Source organism: Hermetia illucens, chromosome 2, assembly GCF_905115235.1.
Source record: "Hermetia illucens chromosome 2, iHerIll2.2.curated.20191125, whole genome shotgun sequence".
Lineage (NCBI taxonomy): Eukaryota > Metazoa > Arthropoda > Insecta > Diptera > Stratiomyidae > Hermetia > Hermetia illucens.
The window spans coordinates 161505666-161530973 of record NC_051850.1 but is presented as its reverse complement, the minus strand read 5'-3'; the positions used below and the strand labels follow the sequence as shown (position 1 = coordinate 161530973).

At 38.9% G+C, this 25308-nt stretch overlaps 1 protein-coding gene across 6 annotated transcripts in view; it reads right to left on the bottom strand.

Annotated features, from left to right (window-relative positions):
* Nucleotides 1-25308, bottom strand: part of LOC119647732 (formin-binding protein 1-like) — a 246959-nt gene that overhangs the window by 44270 nt on the left and 177381 nt on the right. For all 6 annotated transcript variants that reach the window (XM_038048833.1, XM_038048837.1, XM_038048839.1 and 3 more), the window contains exon 2: nucleotides 21067-21182. In XM_038048833.1, the coding sequence (XP_037904761.1) occupies nucleotides 21067-21182 (116 nt within the window). The remainder of the gene's footprint in view (nucleotides 1-21066; nucleotides 21183-25308) is intronic.

Here is a 25308-nt window from a genome sequence, read left to right as displayed (position 1 = left end):
AACGCATTGTCTATATTTGAGAAGTTAACAACTTTCTTCTATTTTTATAGCATTGCAAACAGACGTGAGTTCCTAAAATCATTAGATCAGCTTTTAATTAGCACAATTTGACCTAGTTTTCCTCCCATCAACTGTTTCAAATTGCTCACCATAAATAAACAATAAGCTTAGTTATGAATTTCGCCCTAAGCTTCTTGCTAAGATGCATGAGTTTTAGATACATATTCTTGGGTACGATGGAGGGTTTTATATTTCTGTTTGCCGATTGTGCGGTTCAGTATTAAATTAATAATGGTTACAGGCACTTCAGGTCAGATTTATCATCAATATGAAATTTCCTACAATTGAGAATAATGAAGGTTAGAAAGGAATCAGTATTTCATTGTAGCTGTGCGTTTTGGATGAATACAGCGGAAACTATTTTGTAGAGGATGCTTTAGAATCAGGGCTGTAGAGAGAAAATCCGGGCCCGGGATGAAAATTATGTGGAAAACGCGTCCCAGGGTGAAAATTATCCGAGCCCGGGATAAAAATTAGTATCATTTGTTTTCATCTAAATTTTTGTTCTAAGCCCCTGTGAAAACTCTGGGCCCGGAGGGAGTCCCCCTTTCCTCCTTCCTTTCGTCAGGCCTCTTCAGAACTATCGTTGCTATCTATCGTATCTATGCGTATCCTCGTCAATTAGCACAAATAATGTTCAAGTGATTTTTAAATAGAAATATTCAAAAAAAATTCTCAAAATATGAAAAAAACTATAATTTATACTGGTGGTTTCATTTCCCCGGTATTTTCGGAACAAATAATAACATCCACGGTGATATCATTTATTATATTTATTTTTGCAAATAAGTTTTCCGTAAAAATAAAAACAAGTCGGGAAACCGGAAGCTAGACGCTTCAGGTATGAAAGGTTTTGTGTATTTCTTTTATAAAGAGATTTGAGTGTGCATTTGTCCCATTAGCATGTAGCTCGTAAAATATGCATATATTATGTGAAAATATCCACTTTCAAGTGATATTGACAATCATAGTCTTGAATTTGCAGAGGAGCGACAGCTTTGACCTAGTATAACTTTGTTAGTAATAGGATCATGCTCTATGCTGTAGCCTACATTGCTACAGAATTTTGTGATTCTAGGGTGAACTTAAGGGGGGTTTTCCTGTCAATTACCAAAAATTACAGTAATGTACAATTATTAACTTTATTTGAACAGATATCGGTATGGAAGGTATTTCGAAGCCTAGGCACCATATAGTGGCAGCCCCCTGATTTTTTTCAGATTTTTCGGTTGAGTAGTTTCTGAGAATGGCTTCGTTAAAAAAATGATCACTTTCAACCCCCCGCACTCCCCACCTTTTCAACAAATGTCAAAACAAAGACCGACTACGAAAAGTACTAACCGAGGCCTTTAATTTGATACCCCACTATAACTATATTTGATGAAAAATTCATAATTGTACACCCCCCTTTTGCATGTATGAGGACCCCTTCTTAAGGGGATCATCCCGTGTGAAAGCCGTTTTTTTTTTATTTTTTTAGAAAACTTTTGTGAAGAACTGAAGAAAGATACAAAGACGAATTTTTCATCATAGATTTATTAATATCTTGAGCGTACATAGTAATTTTTACATCCCGATCACATAGTTCGTTATTAAAATACAGGGCAATTTATACACCCGTCTCCAAAGAAAGGTGTTTTTCTGCTGCCACGCTAGAGGGCGCTGCGATCATATTAAAGAAAAAAAGTAAAAGGCATTTTAACGTACAGACTTAACTACAGTCCGCAAACTAGGATTAATAAAAAAAAAAAAAATATTGAAAACTAAATTTTTGGTGCCTTGTTGAACCTTTTTTTTGAATTTTGGTGTTTTTTGCGGCTTCTTTAATGAATACAAAAAAAAAATACTGAATGAATCGCAATTATCCTAGTTTGCGGACCGTAGAAATATGCTCTGAATAAATCGTCAAAATTTCAAAGAATTTCGTTGGATAGATTTTGGGCTATGGTGGCAGCCAATTTTGAACATGCAGTTTCGAGAAAAACCCATTTAAAAAGTAGAATGCGATTTTTAGCCATAAAATCTTAACTGACCATTAATCTGCTATACCCAGTCCATAAAACTTAGGTTTCTTGAAGAAACACATGTACGGCCTTGGCTTCAATCCTTGGCCTTTTAGCGAAGTCATTCCAACGTCATTTGGACCGATAAATACGAGCTTTATTACGGCGATCGACATAAATCTGGCATGTGACCTATCACGTATTTAACACTATCATTTCCGAACGACTCCGAATATCAAAAAATCACTTTGCCCATATATTCTACACTATATCCAAATACAATTGATGCCAAAAAAAAATTCGATTCCGCGGATGCGACACACGGGATGACCTCACTATATGCGTGAGCGTTCACAGTTTCCACCTTTCTACCAAATTGGGTGTCAATCGCCACAACCGTCTCCGAGAAAAATGCGTGTGACGAACAGACAGACAGACAGGCGGACAGACAGTAAACCGATTTTAATAAGGTTTTGGAAGCAGTAAATTCGCGCAAAATTGCTAAGTTTGAACTGCTATAACTTTGGTACTAATTCCCAGATTTCCACGAAAATTAGCACGTATATAGGAAGTATTGTCCTCTATGCTGATACAATTCGGAAGTCCTAGGATGAATTTAATGGAGGTTTTCCAGTAAATTTCTAAAAAGTGGTAATACACTATTAGTAAGTTTATTTGAGCAGATAACGGAATTGGACATATTTTGAGGGCTAGATTTCATTTAAATGACCACCCTGATTTTTTTCGGATTTTTAGGTTGGGTAGTTTCCGAAAATGAGTCCTGTCTCACTTTAACTGCGTAGATTTTGTCTCCTTACTCACGGACTTTGCAACTCACGCCAAAACTAATGTTCCGAAAAGTACAAATCGAGACCTTTCATTTGATACCCTACACGACTATATCCGGTGAAAAAGAATTTTGAATCCCCCTTGTTGACATTGAATCGACTTTAATAAGGTTTTGTTTTACACAAAACCTTAAAAATACTGATTTTCCTTGTTTGCCACAAAAAATAGTAGAACTTCTCCTTCTCTCACATTTAATATTTTCGCGAAGAAATTAAATCAAAAAACAATCTGCAAATTTGTGATGGTAAATAGACCACAATCTCCATTATCAAGGGCGCAACAGCCGGTATCCGGTCTAAGGCCGTCATAGTAAGGAATTGTAGTAAGGAGCTCGAGACATCCCAGTTTTTTCGCCGAACGCCACCAATTCGATATGGACGCTCCATCTTAGACAGGGTCTGCCACTACTTATTTTTCTATCACAAATATTGCTTTTATAGACTTTCGCTGCGCTAGATCAGCCTCAATCGAATTAAGAGCTGAAATAGGCTCTCTTGGCGGCTAACAACTATGCTTGGCTTTCGTGATCGTGGACGTTATCGGTTACTATTGTAGACTCTAGATAGGAGAAACGGTTTCGAAGTTGTATTCTCCCATCTTCATCGTTCAAAGTTGACCAGTGCCATTTGATGTTGTTACTTCTCTCATTTTTGGTACTGCCGTTACGCCCATGTCATTCACGTACAGCCCAAGATCTTTCGCCGATAGCCGCCTCCGCGATCTGGATGAAGACAGATCTCGGGTTGTTCTTCCTATGATATCAATATCGTCTGCATAGGCCAGTAGTTAGGTAGACTTCTCGCATTGACATCAGCATCACAGATAGCTTTTTCCAGGCCAAACAGGAGGCGTAAGAGGGCCAAATTTCTCTCATTATGAACGCCTCGATTTATTATTAGTTTTTCTGTTATATCTGTTATATCTAGTAGCAGACCTATCAATTTTTTTGACATTTGAATACACCAAGGTATGTTTATAAACATGGAGGGATATATGTACAGTCACTCAAAGTGAAAATGATCCACCCATTGAAAATGACTTTAGTCGAGTTAGATTAAAGTATAGTTAATACAAATGAATTTATTTCAACGTAATAATAATTCTTGATATGTTAGTAATAAATACTCAAGATATATTTGAAATTAGTGCATTTTCTTTGCAGTTACTTGTTAATATTTGTCATTGGTCCGAATATAGGGTCAAAGTGAAAATGATCCAGGCAACTTATTCCAATGAACTTGGTACTAAACTTTTGTGATGTACTGTTAAAATGCGTAGCTGTGCAACTGTGCAGTTGACTATAGCCCTTCGCTGAGTGCAGTCATCAGTTACATTTCTATTTCGGCAAGTTTTTCTAGTGAAATGGGTCGACACACGACGTACGAAGAGCGGGAGATAGTGATCCATCATTTTATGCTTGGAAAAAGTAAAAGAGCGATAGTGAATATTGTTAATAAAAGTCCTTCAACTCTACAACATATAATTGAGCGATTTAGAGAAAATCGCATCGGTAATAAAATTCGTATAAGTCTTAAAAACGCTTTTTCCGAGCGTGACGAACGATGGATTTTAAATTTGGTTCGAGACAATCCTAAAAGAAGTGCACCAAAAATACGTGTAGAAGTTGAAAAGCATTTAGGTATCAAGGTCTGCGACGAAACAATTCGAATCGTTTTGAGAAATCTTGGATTTAACAACAGAGCCCCTCGAATAAAGCCGTTAATTAGTCCAAAAAATAAGCAACGCCGGCTAGAATTTGCAAATCGTTACTATTCACACGGTCCAGAATTCTGGAACAACGTTATCTTTGCAGATGAGAGCAAATTTAATGTTTTTGGATCCGACGGAAAAGTTCGAGTATGGAGAAAGAAGAATGAAAAGTTAAATTTGAAAAATTTACAAGCGAGCGTAAAACATGGGGGCGGTTCAGTAATGGTTTGGGGTTGCATGGCAGCCAATGGGGTCGGAAATATTTATGTCATAGACGGCAATATGGACAAATTTATGTACCTTCAAATTCTAAAGGACAATTTACATGCCAGTGCCAGAAATTTGGGTCTTGAAGGGAATTTCCAGTTTTACCAAGATAACGACCCCAAACACAAATCGTTTCTCATTCGCGAATGGATGCTCTACAAATGTCCTAAGGTTATCGAAGCTCCACCACAATCACCAGATCTGAATGTTATCGAGCATTTGTGGGACTTTCTAGACGATCGAATCAGGCAACATAGAATATCTAGCCGAAATCACTTAAAGCAGGTTATTTTGGAGGAATGGGCAAAAATTCCATCAGAATTCACAAAAAAACTTGTTGAGTCAATGCCAAGAAGACTGTCAGCTGTTAGGGTGGCTAAAGGGCTTCATACTAAATATTAATTAGCTAAAAAAAGTTTTGAATTTACTTTGTTTTTGCCTTTTTTATTTTAATGGATCATTTTCACTTTGACTAGGAATTATGCATTTTTATGTTTATGTTATTATATTTATAAATGAAATAAATTTTTTATTTTTTACAAACTTAAAAGTAAACGAGTTCATCTTAAGCAACATTTTTTTATTTATAGTAGTTCATGATTTACTTATTTTCAATCAGTACAACACATTTTAACTGCTTTATACCGGGTGGATCATTTTGACTTTGAGTCACTGTACGTTAAAACGATGTTTGAAAATTGCGGAAATTTCCTATCGAAATTCGTGTTCTGCAGTTTTAATTACGTGATAAACGAACCATTGAATGTTTAGAAAATTTTGGTCCATGTTTTCACTATATAATGTGACCATACCAGTGAGACCAAGCAATGTAGGAAGTAGAGACAATATCGCTGCTATTCGTCTTTAGTGTCTTTAGCGTATTTTACGCAAAGGTTTGCGTTTTGTCCATCAAAAGCGACGAAACTTCTGCAATTGGACACCACGACGCGATCAGTCAGAAAAAGTAGTAAAGCCCTTAATGAGAGGAACTGGAAACCTGACAAGAATTTACAACACCAGGTCAATGGCAATAGGAGAAACATCATCGATTCCCCTGCTTACTTGCCCTATGATACTCTATGTCCCCCGCCGATGTAAAAACTAAGGGATCTAGTAGTGTATGCAAAATTAAGTGGTTTAGAACGCTTAAGAGGTTGCATATTTTTTTGGGCAGTAGCAAGTGCAATCCTAGAGGAGAGATGTTAGAGTGCTTTGAAGAGGGTTGTCCTATTTCTCGAGGCCAAAGCAATAAAACGGTTGCATGTTGGAACTGCAAAGACTCAGGAAATCAACCACACGACTTTTGGACCGTGCTTATATAAGCAAGCAAACTCACAGCGTGAATACAAGAGGGTCCTAAAACGTTTCAAACGAGACTCCTCTAGAGCATACTGTCCTCTGGAAGGAGAAAGGGAGACTTCCAAGCTGTGTAAAGTCGTTGAAAAGAATTAGCCGACCATCTATCCTGTGATGCTAAAGGAGGATACAAAACACTTAGGGCGACTGATAATAAATATTTTTCAAGCATGTCTTGCTTTGCACTCCCTTCCCCTTCGCAAAATGTGTTAAGCAGTGCAGCCCTTCAACTCTCCGAAGAAATGAAATATGTGGGAGTTATTCTAGACAAGAAACTTCTGTGGAACAAAGGTAGACGGAAAGATGAAAGGAGCTCTCACAGCTTATGAGCAGATCTTTGCCTCGATATGGAAACTTGGGCCTCAGATAGTAATATGAATATATGTTGCTATCATTAGGTGGATGTTCGCTTATGCATTCGTAATGTCTGATTCTGGGGCAGGAGTCTACCTCTCGAATAATGCCGAGAAATAAGCTGTTCCTTTGGGACAATATACAACTGTTTTTGCGCGATCCTAAGGGCAGCAACCTGGGTGATTGCCGGGCGGTTGAAAGGCAGGCGCATTGCAATCTGTCGCGATAATCAAGATGCATTGAGGGCATTGAGCAACCCTTTGATCACTTCAAAAATCATTCAAGAATGTAGGAACCCATTGAACTCTATTTCTAAATTCAATACGGTGAAACTACTCTAGGTATCCGATCATTTTGGTGTAGAGGGAAATGATCTCGGATGCCTTAACAAAAGAGGATTCAATTTCCCCCTCGTCCGGGTCGGGACCAGCATTTGGGGTGTCAGAATCATTGGTCAATGCTACTATGAACAACTGGGAACAAAGTTGAAGATGTTTTGTTTCCATACTATAATAAGAAAGCGGGATCCACAAAACATTTCCTATGTGAGTGCCCCGATTATAGACGCATCAGACATCAGATTTTTGGTGCTGATCTACTCCAACTGCAGCGTGCCAAGCGGCTCATTAACCGAGATACTTGGCTTTGCAATGACGATGTTCAAATGAAGGTCCGTGAAAATAAATGTTTCTACCACGAGTTTCTCCACGATAAAACGCTGGCCAATTGGCAAATTTACAATAATGCCGGGAAGCAAAGAAACTAAATTTTGCTTACCGACCGACGTGCCGCGACGGATAGATGGTGAGAATATTTAGAACAGATTTCAATGAAGAATTTACTCATCTACCACTTCCACAAGAAATATGGGAAAAAAATGCGGTCCAGTAGAATGTTCTAATTATTCGTATCTAATCATCTGGTATGCTCTACGACAACACTTAGTGCCAAAAGAGCAGAGTTTGTGCACTGGGTCTACAAAAATTCAAAAAGGAAAGTTTGAAGTGTGGCTGTTGTTTCAAAACCGCTTCGTGTCTCTATCGGTGTTCATCAAGGAAGAGCCTCGCACCACTCCTCTTTCTTCTTGATATGGACACAGTCACACGGGACATCCAGCGTCCAACGCCCTATACACTGCTTTATGCAATTGTTTTCCTAGGGTCTAATAGCAAAAATGATCTCGAACAATTTGTCCAAAAATGGAATAATCGCCTCATGTCAGATTGGATCTGAATAAAACTTAATTTTTGCCGATCGATCCTAATGAATCACTGATAGGGACGTCTTCGATGGTATGGTCATGTAATTTGCGCTAACGAGAATTCATTCGGCAAGATTGGGGTGAACATCAAAGTCGATGGTAAACGACCAAAAGACCGGCCGAAACAACGGTGGCTTCATATGCTGGATGGGGATTTGAAAGCCTCGCGACTGGATCCAGATCAGGCCTTTAATAAAACAAAATGAGGCAACCGATCACGACGAGTCGACCCCGCTTGTGAACGAGACAAAGAGTTCTATTTGATTGAAAACTACTGTATAAAGATACTGCGATATAGTATTATTTTTTTCTCCATTAATTTGCATATAATTTATGAACAATATCTAGCAACTTTAAATCAAGATTAGGTGAATGAATCCAATTCGAAATCTAAATTTCTTCCCACATATTTCTTTCTTTAATCTAACGAAACGTTAGGTCCAATACGTCATTGAAGTTTTGCCAAAAACACAATGATCAGACAAGTCAAATTGTGAAAGTATAAAAATGTATCTCCTCTCCTGAAAATTACTTCTATTTTCGAGATCCATAAAATACGTATAAAAGTTCAAATACACACTGAAGACATGATCTAGAACATATTGGAAGACCAAATTCTGCAATTAAATAGCAGATTATTAAACTCTTGAAGGCCAAGCCAACCAATTTTCTAACAATCTATGAAATCCGTCCCACGCAAATTTACAACCAAATCTTGTGTGTATTTATGAAGCGAAGCTGACGTAGCTGAAATCGATGTTGGAGAGGCATTATATCAGGTTGTCCACAAAGTTTTCGCACAAATATTAATGTGACAATTAAAAAGCAATTAGCAGACAAACCAAAACAGCAGGTACAACATGTGATATCCCAATGGAAAGGTCAGAGTCCTAACTGTAAAATGCATTGTAAATTATCCTTGAAGGATCAGTGTTGTGAAGGATATTCAAGGATAAACATGGAATTCGAAAAAGTACATTTTCGTCATTGCATTTTGTACGAGTTTCAAATGGGGACGAAGGTGCCGAAGGCGATTGAAAATTTGTCGAAGGTATTCGGTGAAGGAAAGGTAAAGCGCAGGACAGTTTACGATTGGTTCGAAAAATTCTACAGCGGAGACCTGACACTTGAAGATGAACCTCGCTCAGGAAGACCCTATACGATTGACGACGATATCCTGCGCAACAAACTGGAAGCGAATCCTTTTCTTTCGACACGTGTGCTTGCAGAGGATCTCGGTGTACCAAAATCAGGAGTAGCAGTAGCCATTACGCGTCTTGGATATGTTTTGAAGAGCACAAAGTGGGTACCGCACGAACTGACTGAGCGAAATCTGGCCGATAGAGTGAGAATTTGCTCCGCTAACCTTTTACGGAACGAAAACGACCCTTTTTTGAATCGATTGGTAACTGGCGATGAGAAATGGATTGTGTACGAAAACGTAGCGAAGAAACGAGCCTACACTCATAGAGATCAACCGGGTCCATCGGTAGCAAAGCCGTCTATTCATCAGCAGAAGCGAATGCTCAGTATATGGTGGGACGTTCGTGGCCCCATACACTACGAGCTTTTGGGACCAAACGAGACCATTACCGCCGATAAGTACTGCAAGCAGGTCGACAGATTAAACACCCAGCTACGTTCGAAACGACCAGCATTGGTCAACAGGCGAAATATTGTCTTTCATCATGATAACGCCCGGCCGCATACATCTTTAACTACTCAGCGAAAATTGAGTGAGCTTGGCTGGGAAGTTTTGAGTCATCCTGCGTATAGTCCCGACCTTGCTCCTTCTGATTACCATTTGTTCAGGTCCCTCCAACATTTTCTGGATGGTAAAAAAATGACTTCTGAAGCTGACCTCCAAAGTGCACTTCGCACGTACTTTGAGGGGAAGGGGGAAGAGTTTTATAGAGGGGGGATTTTGAAGTTGCCCGATAGATGGAGGGAAGTCGTATCTAATGGAGGCAATTATATATTAGATTAAATAATTAAAGGTTTTTATAAACTTATCTGCTGAATTCTGTCTTTGATTTGTGCGAAAACTTTGTGGACAACCTGATAAAAAGAAACCATTAACAATAAATCAAAGTAGAAAAGTGTATTGGAGAATGCGATAAAATAAAAATAAATATGACAGTATTCAGTCAAAAATGTGGATATGTCAGACACATATATGTATTGGGAAGCATGGTGTGGAAAGAACGAAAATTTGGATTGCTCGTTTAGAATTGAATTGCAGTTCTAGAAAATAGTAGGTCAAATATTTATATATTCCATATATATAAATAAACATCTATAAATTATTATAAATTATAAAACGTGGTATTCGTGATCTAAGAGTTCAAGATATGGGGGGCATCTATTTGTACAAATCTTGAAATTTTACCAAAAAAAGCACAGAATGGAGCTTTAAATGCAACTATCTTCTGGGCCTAAATTCTTCTAGCCTGAAGACTCCAACCTTCACCTAGAAGGAATACCGAATTTCATAAAAAAGGGGCAAAAACTGTTCAAGAAATCTTTCTCTTATCCTAACATTTTCAATTGGGTGAGTTCTATCCTGACTGGCTGAAGCATTCTTTTATCATCTTTATAATTCATAGGTGTAGCATGGACTATCAATTAGATAAGTCAAGTTGAAACAAAATCGACGTTGCTATTATCTGCGAGCAGTACAAAAATTTAGACAGTGGAGTTTGGGTCGCAGATAAGAGCGGAAAGGCAGCGATATGGACATGCGGAAATCGGGCCATAGAAGGAACCACGAAGATCCTCGAGAATGGCTTCACTAGAGCAAAAATAGGCGGAATATCTATTTACAGCTGTTATGCGGCTCCAAGCCTTACGACAGAGGAGTTCCATTCTTTGGTGGAGAGGCTAGCAACAGATGCACACAACCATAGCCCTAAGATAGTGGCTGGAGATTTCAACGCATGGGCTGAAGAATGGGGCACCTGAGAAACGAACGCAAGAGGACGTATATTACTACAAGCTCTTTCTCGTCTGAATCTTGTAGTTGCTAACACTGGATGCGTGAACACTTTTCGTAAGAGAGAAATTGGATCCGTGATAGATGTCACTTTTGTTAGCGATGTTTTAGCTAAGGATCTGCAGTGGTATGTCAGTGACGAATATACACATAGCGACCACCAGGCCATCATTTTTTAAATCAGGCATGGTGGGCAGCTAATAAGTTTAACGAGGAGATTTTCGAAGAAGTTCTGCAGCAAATTACAGCGCTTGAAGGAAGCGCAGAAAGTAAAGCTTTACAGATTTTCGAAAAGTTGCGACGAGCATTTGACGCATCTATGCCAAGGTATGTTGTACCACAGAAGCGAGTTCCAAACTTTTGGTGGAATTCTGAAATCGGAGAATGCCGCAAGGCCTGCGTCAAGGCCAGAAGGCGCAGTCAGCGAAATAGAAACCGATATAAAAATATAAAAACGCTCGGAAGAAATTACATGTGGCCATCATGAAAAGTAAAAGCGAACACTTTAAACGTGTGTAATGAAACTGACACGAACCCTATAAAACCATAATATCAAAAGTTAAGGGCAAACGCTCCCCACCGATCTCTTCCCCTACTCTGCTTGATGAAATAGTAACGGATCTTTTCCCACAGAATGTGAGTACCGCTAACCTTCCCACTATCGATATAGACACCGCCGAAGTTCCCATGGTAAGCGAAAAGGAGGTCCTCGAAGCTGCGGCTAAAATTGTTGGAAATAAAGCACCTGGCTTGGATAGCATCCCCAATAAAGCTCTGAAGGCAGCAGTCAAAATAGCTCCAAATATGTTTGCCGAGGCGTTCACCACATGCCTTAAACAAGTAGGAGCATTTCCTACACAATGGAAGAAGCAGAAATTAATTGTAATCCCCAAGCCAAAAAAATTTTTGGATGAAGCTTCGTCCTACAGGCTTCTAAATGCCTTCTAAATAATACTGGTAAACTATTCGAACGAGTAATCTATAACAGATTAATTCGAATTGCCGAAAGGGATGGCGGTCTCCCCGAAAATCAGTTCGGTTTTCGAAATGGGAGGTCTACAACGGATGCACTTGTCCTAGTAGCTAACACAGCTAAGACCGCACTTGACGAGGGCAAATGTTGTGCAATGATTACACTTGATATGAAGAATGCCTTCATTTCGCTAGCTGGGGCAAGATAGTTGAGTCCCTAATCAACTTAGGCATGGCGAAGTACCTAGTGCGTATCGTTGCCCACTTCCTGATCGATAGGATTCTGTGTTGCGAATCAGATCAAGGAAGGAAATCATACCAAATGACATGCGGAGTTCCACAAGGGTCTGTCCTAGGGCCCCTCTTGTGGATTATTATGTATAACGGGGTACTGACGTTAGACCTTCCTACTGGTGTGGCCTTCATAGGTTTCGCAGACGATATTGGTGTGACGGTTGTTGCACGCCTTCTTGAAGAAGTTGAGTTTTATGCAAATGAAGCACTCTATGAGATTAAATCCTGGTTAGCGAATGCTGGTCTACAGCTCGCAGAGCATAAGACGGAAGTAATACTTATCACCAAGCGGAGAAAGTGCACTTCCATGAAGGTCAAAGTTGGAACGCAAACAATTCATTCCAAGCCTGCACTTAACTACTAAGGTGTAATGATTGACCAGAGGTTGATTTCAGATTGCATGTGGAAGGTGCAGCAACCAAAGCATATAGCATCGGAGCGCTGGTTGCGAGAATACTACCAAATATATGTGGCCCAAGGCCGAGCCGTTGACTCCTTATTTCGAAGGTGGTCAGTTCGATCCTACTGTATGCAGCCCAAGTATGAGCAGATGCACTGGAAAATATAGCAAATAAGAGAAAGATTGGAGCTGCGTATCGCATAAGTGTACTCCGAACATGTTGCGCTTACAGAATATCTAATGAAGCAGCTTGCGTGATAGCAGGAATGGTCCCGATTGAGATTCTGGCGAAAGAAATACAACGACTTTATGACCAAACGTACCTCACCGAAGAATCTTCTGCCCGTCGGCGACAGTTCGCACCAACTGAAACTGTTGCGGAATGGCAAGAGAAGTGGGACGAGTCAGAAAAAGACCGCTGGACTCACAAAATCATATGGGATATCCGGAAATGGATCGAGCGACCCCATGGCGAAGTTGGTTTCGACCTAACTCAATTCTTCAGCGGACACGGAGGCTATCGATTTGGGCTAGATGATTCGCCATATTGCCAAAATATTGCAGAGGACGCAATCTTTTTTCTTTGCCCAGATTCGAAGCCCAAAGGGCTACATTAGAAGCTAAAACCGGGGAGCATTTTACACCCGAAAATATCATAGAACTTATGGTAAAAGCCAAGGGAATATAGACCAAAGTCGAAAAAGTGATTGCAGCCATCGGAAAGAAGCTTAGGCAAGAGGAAGTCATCCGAAAGAATGAACGCGAGAGGAACACGAATATTAACATGAGCGCAGAATAAATTTTGATCGAGCCCCGCGATGTAATACCAAATGGGAGTCCCGCGGGGAGAGTAGAAGGAGAAGGAGGTGGTTTTAGTGGGTAAGAGTCCCACATAACCGTGTGGCAAGAGCCTGCGGTAGCTTTTGAAGCTTTCCACCTTCCATCGGGGGAAAAAAAAAAGATAAGTCAAATTGAAGTCACATGAAAGATGACTGCAATTGGGGTACTCATAGTACAACGAAGTGGTAGACCCTGATGAGTATACCCGCGATGTTGAATAAAATCGTTAATTAAAGTCCTTTTTCTTAGGTTTTTTATTGAAAAATATTAGAATTTTTTTTGGCCAACTTAACCTCTAGAAATTTTTGGTTCAAATTTACAAAATTATCTACAACTTCAAGAGTTTTATCGTGGCTGAGGGAAAAAATGTTATCAATTATGCAATTCATAGACAAAATGTGCCCCACGGACTTTGAATTTTGAGTGGAAATCACCCAAAGCTAACGGCGGTCATGTAACTTAAACCACCATGGTGAATTAGCACCTGATGAGTATACTCGTGATACTGGACGACAACCCCAATTGAATATTTTAACTCGACCTTAATTATTACTAACCGGTAATAGATGACACACCAGACATTAGGTGGAATTCAGAAATTTCAGAGCTAGTTTCCATTAGTATCTTAATATTCTGACAATCGAAAAATCAACAAACAAAACGGATCAAAACGTTATGTGGATCTCTTGTCTCCAAGTTATTTTCGAGAAACCACAATCCATTACAATCACTTTTCTCGAAACTATCATTACTCACCATCGACAACATTTTGGCATGATAACATGAAATTGCACGATAAAAGGACATCAAATAGACAAAGATAGCAAATAATCGCCTTCAAAAATTGGCTCTTTATTTGCCATGAAAAGTAACTTCTAAGTGGATAAAAGCTACATAGATGATAAGATAGGCACATAATATGTTTTCCACCTGCACGTTTGTTTGCTTAGCACTTCTTATCATAGCAGTGATTAAGAGTATTCTTGTTATATACATATGTAAGCACTGAGTCAAGGGTGGTGAACAATTAAAGATACTTGGTTTAATGCTAAAGTAAATTTTCGATATTTTGGCAAGTAATGGAAGGTTTCATGAAACACGTCATTGTGAATATATTTTTATGATATCGGATAAGGTAGGGAAATATGATACGTATCCAATGTGGAGGAGTGATGCAGATAGAAAAATTCAAGTCATGCAATTTGTTCTACGAAATATATTTACAAGAGAAAGAACTGATCTGGCAACCAAAATAAATATCTATCCTGAAAATGTACTTAATATATAAATCTAAACTTATGAAATAAAGAAAATAAGTTGGAAACATTTGGTCTCCAGCTTTTGCTCAACAATGAGTACACGGCTGTTTTACTTCAATATGACATTAGCAATCTGTGATGTCTTAAGCTGATATTAAACTAGTCGGGTTGCTGACCTGTTGCCAACCTGTCACCGAAAAACTTGAACGACAACTTTAAACTCAGCTGTAAGATACTATTTGGCAGAAAGTCAATAAAACAAAAGTTACTAATTAATTGGCGGGTTTAGAGTGCAGTAAATTCACACGAAAAATGCACTAATTATGTTAGGACTTTCAAGAAACTTTTCAATACCGTGGCATATACTATGACTTGCATTTTCCAATCCTTTAATGAGGTTTGCAAAAAATTCGAACACAATTTTACTAATTTGATTTTACTAAAAATTGTTGTAGGATGTATTTTGAGGCTTATATCGTAATTTTATTTCAGTTGAGTAATTTCTGCCATAAGGATACTCACGTATATAAATAAAGTATAAATGAGCAATTCTTTCATTTATTTGGAAGCATTTAAAGCTATAATTCTTCCATTAAAGACGAGAATGACGATTTCTTTTAATGCATTTAAAAGTATAACAATCTCCCTTTAAAATTTCAAATAGAACCGAGTAAATTTGACTGAGACATGATCCCTGAAAGATAAGAAATCGATCCATAAACGATCTTTAACGCATTTTTTTACAGATGACATGTTTGGAGCCGGTGACCCAAATTACCTGAAAACCGATCTTTTTGAAACTTGATTTTAAAAAGAAAATCGTAAAAAGACCAATTTTCGGCGCTACAATTGGGGTTAACCCCTTAATAAATGTTTTCACGTCTTGATTTTCACTTCTTAGTACAATTCCAAAAAAACATCGCTTTTTTTGTTTGTTTGAAATGGTATTTAATGATGTTTAGTGATTAGGTTTGCGGAAGGAGAAAGGAAAGATAAAAACAGAACGACTTGAAAAATGAAAATGAAAGGAACGAAATGGAAGTTAGGGCTCCTGTTTCATTAATTACATACAAACGAGTATTTGGTCAAAAATTCAATCTTTCACGTTTTCATCCAAAGAAAGATCGTTGCAAAACGAGTGAAAACTTCACGGGTACAAGGCAGGATTAGGAGGAAAAGCTCCAAGAAGACTATGACAGCCAATAGAGGAGAAAAGGAGACTTCAATACAGTCAATTCCTGATTAAGCAGCTAGAGTGTACAATGTCGCTCTTTAGGAGGGAACGTCCCCAAATAAAGCTTACATTGTTGCTGGACTGAGTTGAATGGCAAGAAGACACTGGAAAAAAGGGAAGCTGTTAGTTTCAGTAATTAACTTCCTTGCCAGTCGAGATAATAGAAATACTCCTATTTCCGGAGCGAGCCCCCGGTAATTGAGCATAAGTTCTTGTCTAGTGCTATCCGGTTGACCGAAAAGCTGATACTGGTCTATACAATTCAATACCTTACTTTCAAAATGGCGAAATCAAAACAACAAAATAGAAAAATAAGTCATACCAAGCCAAAGAGTTAAAGTTCAATGCCTTTCTAGCATTGAGAAGTCTATCATAAAAAAGGACGAAAAATTTAAGTAAAAAACATGTTAATATGTTGAAGGTTCAACACTCCCGATTCAGAAAACAATCGTGGAAAGGTTGACTTCAGATATTGTCACACCCACCAATACAAGAATATAGCAATTTTCGGTGCCAGACCCAGGATTCCTGCCGGCAAGAAACAGTTCCTGAACAATTCCATTTACAAATAACTAAAATCAATTCACTATATTTCAAAACTCTAATTTTGGACTGGATTTTCCTCAAAACCTCAATTTTATTGAAAATATCAATGTCCTAGAGTGATCGGCGCATTCCATGACAAAAACAAAAGCCACGCTTGGAGTCATTCCTCTTGACGAAAGCCGTCCAACGTTTCACAAGAGAAAAAGGTGTGTTCATCGTTGTCCGCTACTCCATTGCAGAACACACAATCAGGAGATCGCGCCATCCCTATCTTACAACTGAAAAACTCCATGCCTACTTAGGAGTTGACATTCTTCACACAGCCCTTGCGGCTGTAGATAGCTTTACGTTCCTTGGTAAGGAGAGCAACGGGGATCACTCAACGCAATCACCATTACAGCAGACTCCACTTGCAAAGCTGCCCGTCTCTGCACATGATCAAGGCACTTAGGATGCACCTTCTTGCCAAGGGCATCAGCGTATACCTCCGTGCCATAGAACAGAACAGACTGCACGTTGTAGTAAGTATAGGGCCCCCAATATTCGCCATTAGCCGACTCAAGGCCGAGACTCCAGTTGCAGTCTTGTCCGCTGCTGCTTTGATTTGCTCGAAGAAGCTCATCTTCGGGTTGAGCATTAAAACAAGGTATGTAATAGCTGATTTTGACTCTATAATCAACTCGCCGATCGACATTGGACGCAAGATCAAGATTCTATTTCTGATCAAGATGACTACTGCGGTTTTTTTCCAGCGCAAGGATCAAACCATGAGCAATCATCCATCCGCTTACCCGTCGCATCAATATGTCAAGTCTGCGTCCGATAACAAGTGCCGCAACGTCGTCAGCTCCGAGTATCCTTTTTTCTTGCTGATCAACGCGAGTCTTGCTACCTTCCAGCTACAAGGAAAAATGCCTTCCTTTAAGCAAGCATTGAACGCCCGAGCAGCAGGTCGTTAGGGGAACCCCAATTTGTAAACTTCCGCCGGGTTACCATCACGACCTGGCCACTTCTTGTTTTTCATGATGAAAACGGATTCTTCGAGCTCACTCATTGTGAATCGACGCTTTCCACGATATTAACATCAACCCGTGCGGCCCATCTGGTCGATACTTAGTAAGCAGGGCTTTCGCAGAGCCCTGACCCACGAGTCCTCATTCACCTGACCAGGTTCTGCAGCCACGAACTTTGCTCCTATTTATCACACTACAGAATCTTGTTTTTGCTGATCTATACTTTACCTTTATGGCACATGCCCCTTCGCTGGCGTATAAACGTTGTGCCAAACGATGGAGCTTATGACACTGCCTCCGAAGGTCGGCAATTTCTGTCGTCCACCAGTACATAGAAGACTTGTGACTGGGGTCCCTCCGGAGCATGGAAGCCTCACACGCTGTTGTTATCAGGTTCATCACTGAGTTTATGACAGTGACAGAACTTGCTTGGAATGGAATCCATTTTTAACAGAAAATTCAATTCAATGATTTCTGATCAAAGGCTTGGTCTGCGTGTAGTTGATAGGCTTGCAAGCAATCTAGCGTAACCAGCCAATTTTTAAAATTGTATTAAAAAACTAAAACACGCACAGAAATAAACTTCAACACACACAGCATCATTTTCGCAACTATTGAGTTATGCACTGAAATTTGGGGTGCGTTCCGCGCTTCATGATTTGATTCGTGTAGTTTCTGAGAATTAGCCCCTAAAATTGTAGTGGTTTGCGACATGTGCAATATTTGACTTGCCTTGCTCAGTGACAATCAGAAGAAAGAGTGCATTTGCTAACATGCAGCATTTCTTAATTTTCTTCGCACGTTTTAGCACGATTTTTGGCCCCTTACAATAGGATAAACGATTCCGTAGCCTATATAACGACTAAATATATTTTTTAGTGATCAATTTAATTTTTATTTTTGTAAAAACCTACCACCTTGTACCTTTACCCAAAACTCCAAAACCCTTTTCCATTTAAATATTTCAAATTTTATCATACAATTTTCTAATATTGCGAAAGTATCACCGACCGTTTGCTTCCTTCCACACAGGCCTACTCATGCTGCATATTATTAGGTGCATATTATATCCATCGTTTGTTTTTGGCTGAGGCATAAGGGAATTTGTTTTCGTAATGGGAAAAATTTGATGTAATTTTTACTTTTGCTACCGAAGAGAGAGAATTAGAAATTCCTCCGTTACTAACGATGGTGAATGGATGATAATATTCATTTTTGAACATACTTTCAATTATCTAGAAAGTGAAGTGTCACTCAAACTACGACGAAAGTTGCCCGGCGTTTGGACAACATCTTTCCTAAACGCCTGTATTCCGAAGAGCTCATTCACCTTCATTTGAAAAAAGCAACTTAGCTAGACCGTGTATAAATTCACGTGGTCAATACTTGGATCATAGGGCAAGAAGTTTTCCAAAGCTAGTCATCAAAAACTTCAGCATTTAGAGAAATGTGAGGCAATCATTGACACCAGCGAATCAGATGCCCGTTTTTTTGTTAGTTTGTTAAAATTTATTGAGGAATTTCATCTTCTTTCGAATAATTTCTAATTTCACTAAATTTTATCACAAAAAATTAACAAGTTAACCACAATAAATCACTAAAAATTTTGTGTACATCTCGGACATTGTATAAAAACCTCACTATATAAGATAGGTCCGTGTAAACCAAATTCGCAAGAGCTCTCAAGGGGAAGGGAGTTTTTTTTCGCTATCGGCAAATTATTGTCGACCACCATATTTTCCTTTTTTTATCATTTTTCCGAGTTATGACAATCTCGGCAGAGGCCGGATTTTACCTAATACTAGCATTAAGTGCCAAGCATTTAGGATCGGACGATCCTACCTACTTAAAAACTAAAGGTGGTAGTGGCCGGTGGTAGGTCAATGGGAGAATCCGTCGAGTACTCCCCGCAACATCGAGCACGTATGCAGAATGGTGTACTTCTGCATGGTTTGAACCAGACCGTGTGAAAGTCCCAGGACATCAAGGGAAGCCGTGTGAGATTTAGGTACAATACCTGAAGCTGGCAATATTATGGGAACTACAACCACTCGCTCGAGATGCTAAATTTCTTTGATTTCCCGAGCCAATGGCTCATAGTTCATCTTCTTCCCCACTTCTTTCCGTTCAATGTTGCTATTATGGGGGATGCTTGTATGCAAGGTTTTGATGGATAACCTTACATACAGCATTATGCCTGGTGATGTGTTGCACCGGTGCCATAACAGTACAGCCAGAAATGAGATGGTCCAACGTCTCTAACGTCTAACCACACATTCTGCACCCGTTCTTTCATGATGAGGTTTTTATAAGCTCGGGTGACTGGCACACATGAACCCCTCCCTAGCACACAGCCATCTGTTCGACAAATGCAAATCGACAAATGGCTGCCAAAGACAATTCACATGTTTACCGTGCATTGCTTTCGACTTCCATTCATTAATACGCTCTTGGTCCGACTCCACGCCACTCAGAGATTGAAAGATCGATCCTTCAAGTTAAGTGGAGTCAGCCCACCGTCCGCCTGAAAGACAGCCGCATGCAAGGAACTCACCTGCTCTTTGCTGTCAAAATAAGCGCGCAGCGAGTCGACTTGGCGATGATGTTGTGCCGCCAGATCAACCACGCCCCTACCTCCGATGTCACGAGGCAGGTTCATCCGCTCTGGACGTTTTCCAGATTGGTCTTCGTCCACGGCAATATTCAGAATGCATAAGGCAGTGAAGTGATAGCGAATACATTCAACGCGCTTACGTTATTCTTCCCCGGGAGATGCGATTTCAGCACCAGCTTTACACGTCGCAGGAATTCGGACAGCAGAGCATCCTTCAGATCACCAACTCGACCATGGGTTCCTTGCAGAATTCCTAGATACTTGTATTCCTATTTTTCTTGTAGTATATCATTTTTAATTTAGTATTTTTCTTGTATTTTTATCATTCCTATGTTATACTTATTTTTTTTTACTTTATTTATAGTTTAGTATTTCAGTATTTTTTGAAATCCATACTGTGGGTTCTCTTTGTATGATATTTGCTTTTTACATCTCAAAATTAAATTATAAAGAAATCAATGAAGCTCTTTGATTTGAGGACCCCCTCTTCCTCTATAAACCCGCAAAACTTATACTAATAAAGGATATTTTCCAATATAATGACCTGAGGATAACAAGGCAGGGAGAGAAACCTCCAAAACCGTCCTTCCTTGCCGTCATTTTTTTTTAATTTTCATGTTTAGCTCGCGTGTTGATCTGTCAATAAGTGCGCACGAAGTCCAGTGTTTTTTTTTTATTTTCAGATTCCGATGCGGACGTTGCTTTTGTAAAATGACGCCTGAGGGATTGAAGTATTTGAAGGACTGTAAAATCCTCAACTTTTTTAATGCAAATGACACCATTTATTTTTCCCTCAAAATATTTTCGGCAGCATTTCTTATTTTTGTTTATTTTGCAATTAAAAACATTTTTTTTTTCTTCTTCTCTTCCCAATGGTCTTCATTATTCATTCTCTTAAATAAGCGATCAAAATAAGCACTCCCATTAACACTTTCTTAGATGAATTTTATTGAATTAATTTGCAATTATAACTAAGGTGCGACCCTATTAAATGCAAAGAAAAAGGTCTGAATATATGCAATAATATTAACACTAATCTTACCTTAATTTGCCTGCATATTCTGTTTCTATTGCACATCTATCACGAACGAAATTAGCATATTTATCTAAAAATTCAATGCCTTTATGTGTGTGTATCCCTAAGTTTTCGTACTGATCCTGAAAATGAAAAAAAGAAATTTGTATAAATAAATGTTTATTTTAAAATGGAATAAATTTTCAATTTAGGCTTTGATAAATATTTTAATAATTATAACTAATAATAATATACATCTCGTCCTCTGTATACATAAATTCATTTACTTCAATATGTTCTCATTGAAAATACATTTAGTAAAGTAACTTCCAGAATCTCAACCTGTACTTGTGGATGATAGTTCTTGATTGGTGGCTTTCAACTTTTAAGGAATATCAACAAAAATAGAAAAGATGTTCCCAATATTTCTGATAGGAAAACAAAATTGGATGCACTTTCACTGAAATGAAAGCGATCCAGTGTATTTTACGGAATAATTTCTTGCATTCACTACCTTATTTCACGCAACCGTCGAATATAGATGCGGAAAAGAATAATTTTATGCAGGCGGTATGACGAAAAATGCATAATCAACGACATACTTTTTCACACCCATATGTTTTTAATTAGCATGTTTATATCTTTACGAAGGGGGAAAGCTACCGCCATTGACGTAAAGATCCCAAAACTATTGCTCTTACTAAATATCTTCGATTGTCTGAATATTTCCGGTCCCACAATTCAATCTTAGGTAAAATGTTGAAGATGAAAGTAGTTATATATTTTTTTTTTTAAAAAAGTAAGATATTCTAATACAGCAAAAATATAATGAAAACATGGGAAATTGGAATATGTAACCGAAAATTACTTGTCAATAATTTTTCTCGTGGATTATCTCTTCTTGAATTGAATAATCAAAATGAATTATTTTTCAGCGGCAGTTAAAGACACTTGTATGTATCTTTTACAAACCAAAGATCTTTCAAGTTTGTATAAATTTGAACCTCGATAAATATACAATATCCACGAGGTTTATTTAAAAATATTGCAAAATTCCAGATAAATATTTTTGTTTCAACCGTCAAAGTTCGTCGTCTCTCTTCTCCCATGGAAGCAACCAGCTCAAAGACCTATAAGAATGTTAACCAATTGTACGACGACGTTTGTTCCAAATAAACTGTCTGCTATCATCAAAATAAAAACAAACATTTCTTTGATACATTTGCCTGCACACTAAACTATTTAAAGAAAAAGTGGAGCCAGTTGTAGGTGGAGAAGAATATTTCCACATGGGAAACCACCAGTCATATAGGCGATTACTCAAAGAACATGGTGGCATTTATACTATACATTTTGCACGCAATTTAGAGTGAAATGAAGCCTGTCAAATGTTTCAAATGCTTTTAAACGAGAGCAAAGGTAATGGAAATAGAAATGTACAATTGTGCGAATTTTGTTAGTGTTTTTTTTATCATAATCGAATTAGAACTGTGCTATATCCAGGATAGTGAGTCAAATTAGGACTGTGTTATATCCAGAGTAATGAATCGAACAAAAAATTTACCAAGCTCGTCAAACACATTGCGGTATATCGCAGGGTTATACTTGGACGCGAAAGCTGGAGAAAGAATCGGTCTTCGATTCACCTCCATTTCCAAAAACTGCAGATTTTTTTCAGGTTCTGGAAGAAACGAACCAAACTGATGATACACTTGTCTGTTCACTTGGTGCTCTGAGGTCGCGATGAGGGAGACGAGGCAGTAGCCCTGTCGGGCAAAGCAAAACCAAGTGGCCGACGAAAACTTCCATATGGTGCCCTGGGAAACGCTGGATGGTTTGCTGGCCGTGATGCAGTAGGTGAATGCTTCCAAGGCCTAATCACGGCAATCAGACCCGAGTCTGCAAGAGGATTCATCTAAATGGTAATAGGTCACGAAACCTTGTCAGTCGTATACTGATATCATCGGAGCTGGGATAGTCCCTGAGTTCAGATGTCTCAAGAGAATTCCTGTCTCATGTGCGTTCAGCTCAGTTGTTGCGGTTGGAACCCTAGTGGGGGTTATGGGGGTTGTGGTTACGTTCAATCAAACAGAAACCTTCGGGTCTGAAACGTGGTGATGCGTTTCAACACGCGTGCTGTACTCCAAAATTTAGTGGAGATTTAGGTAGGTCTTGCAGCCGCCAGTATGATGTATGTATAGACTGGCACTGTTGTGCTTGTCTCAGCGGGGCGCCAAGTATTATGGGATTAAGTCTACGAGACAGGTACCCACAGGTAGCTCCTCGGCTAAACTAGTCAATTTTGATTTTAATTAGGAGAGGTTAGTTAGCTAAAGTTTAAACAAGATGACAAGATTATTTCCTTTATTGGCTAAGAATTTGATTAAAAAAAAAGACAAATACAGTATTCCAGCCTCATCTTTACGGGGGTTCAAAGCTCTATAGTGGGGGAGAGCGAGGTTTCCATCTTCAAACCCGATGAAAACTCTTTTCAATTGAAAAGTCGTAGCGGTTATCCGCTTAGAAATTTAAGGCAATGCAAATGGAGAATATTGTGATATTATCAACCTCCCTCGCACATCGCGGCCATGATTGCCTTACCAGCAAGTTTATTAAAGTTACAGAAATAGCCCCTTTTCAGGGCGTTATAACCTTTCAACGGGAGATGACTGCTACAATCCTTCGACGATGTTTAAAAAAAGGGACCTTCTTCTTTCTGCTGCATACTCTCTTTATCCCCTTTCTCTCCAGGGTGGCGCTGACAAATCAAACTTTACCATGATGATATCAAAATACCCCATTACTTTTTGAAGGAAATTGACCACTGCAATTTTTCAACGATCTTTGAGAGAGATCTCCCGCTTCTTCATTGATCTTCTTCTCTGCCTCTAGGCAGAAGGATCCGGTTCAAAATTAAATTCTAGCGTTTTACCATGAAAATAGTCCCAATTCGGAACGGAGATGGCCGTCGCAATTTTTTAATGTGGTTAAAGAGGGAACAACTTCCTCTTCCTCTTGCATACTCCTCCATCCTTTCTCCTTAATACAGTACGGTTGAGAATTGACCACCAAGAGCGTTCATGAAGATTTAAGGGGCCGCGCCTCTCCAACCGCATAAACTTCTCACCCCCTGCAACGATGGGGTTGCAAATTTTAGCTTTATCCCAATTTTCATGACGATAAGATCAATGGTGTAGAAGTTGACCGGCTGCAGCGCCATCTAATGGCGAACAACAACAACATAAAATGGACCCAAGTAGAAAAATACATATACATACTAATTTTCATGGTGATCGGCTGAGCGGTATAGAAGTTAGTCTTTTGCGCGCCACCTAGTTGGGAATTACAGCAACGTATATAGAATAGAAAAATATTAAAAAATACAGTATGTACCGATCGGTTGAACGGTTTCGCAGTCCATCCATCGCAAACGGATATATTATATATACCCACCATTTCTAGTTACCCGCGTAAATAAACGGGGTAGACATACAACTCCAACGTGCGACCTTTATTTTGAATTTGCTAGTTACTTTCCTGCTTCCCCTGGGTTATCTACGCCCTGTGAAACTAGATAACATTTTATAATTTCTTCTTCATTATTTCAGATATATCTACCTCCTCTTCAGAGCGACGTCAAAATTTAAATAAAACCAAAACTACCAAAGTATTATGAGCCCATCTTGGATAGCAGCAGCATTAAATGTACAAACCAGGAAGACAGAAGGAATATCAGAGCTGGAGCATCGAGGAAGGGAGCGCCTTTAAAAGGGGAGGCCACAATTCCGGTACACAAAACGGTTTAGGTTCACTTTGCTACCCCCTTTAGGCAATCAAAAGCATCCATGACCGTGATCGGATTTGAACCGTAATACGAACCAGAGATCGTGAAGCTGAAATCTCAACCACCTGGACCATCGCACCGTCAAAGATGATCTTAGTAGATAGGTTGGTTTCTAGCTCAGGACTGCTTATAATGCGTTCCAATTTCCAGCAAACTTTTAGAAATCACCGTCGTTACCTACACACACTCAGGATCCTCTCGACATGAATTATATATTTTAGGTTTTGAGCAGGACTAGTTTTTTACCTTTTTGTGCAAACCAAATTTTGAAAAAAAAAATTTCCAGACAAAGACTATGAATACGTTTGTTTCTCACTGCAATATTCGCACAGTCTCCTATAATTGTATAAGTCTCCACCAAGTCACATCAATTTCAGAAAATTATGTCTTGTCATTTCCTTAATGTATGAACATTGAATCAAAGT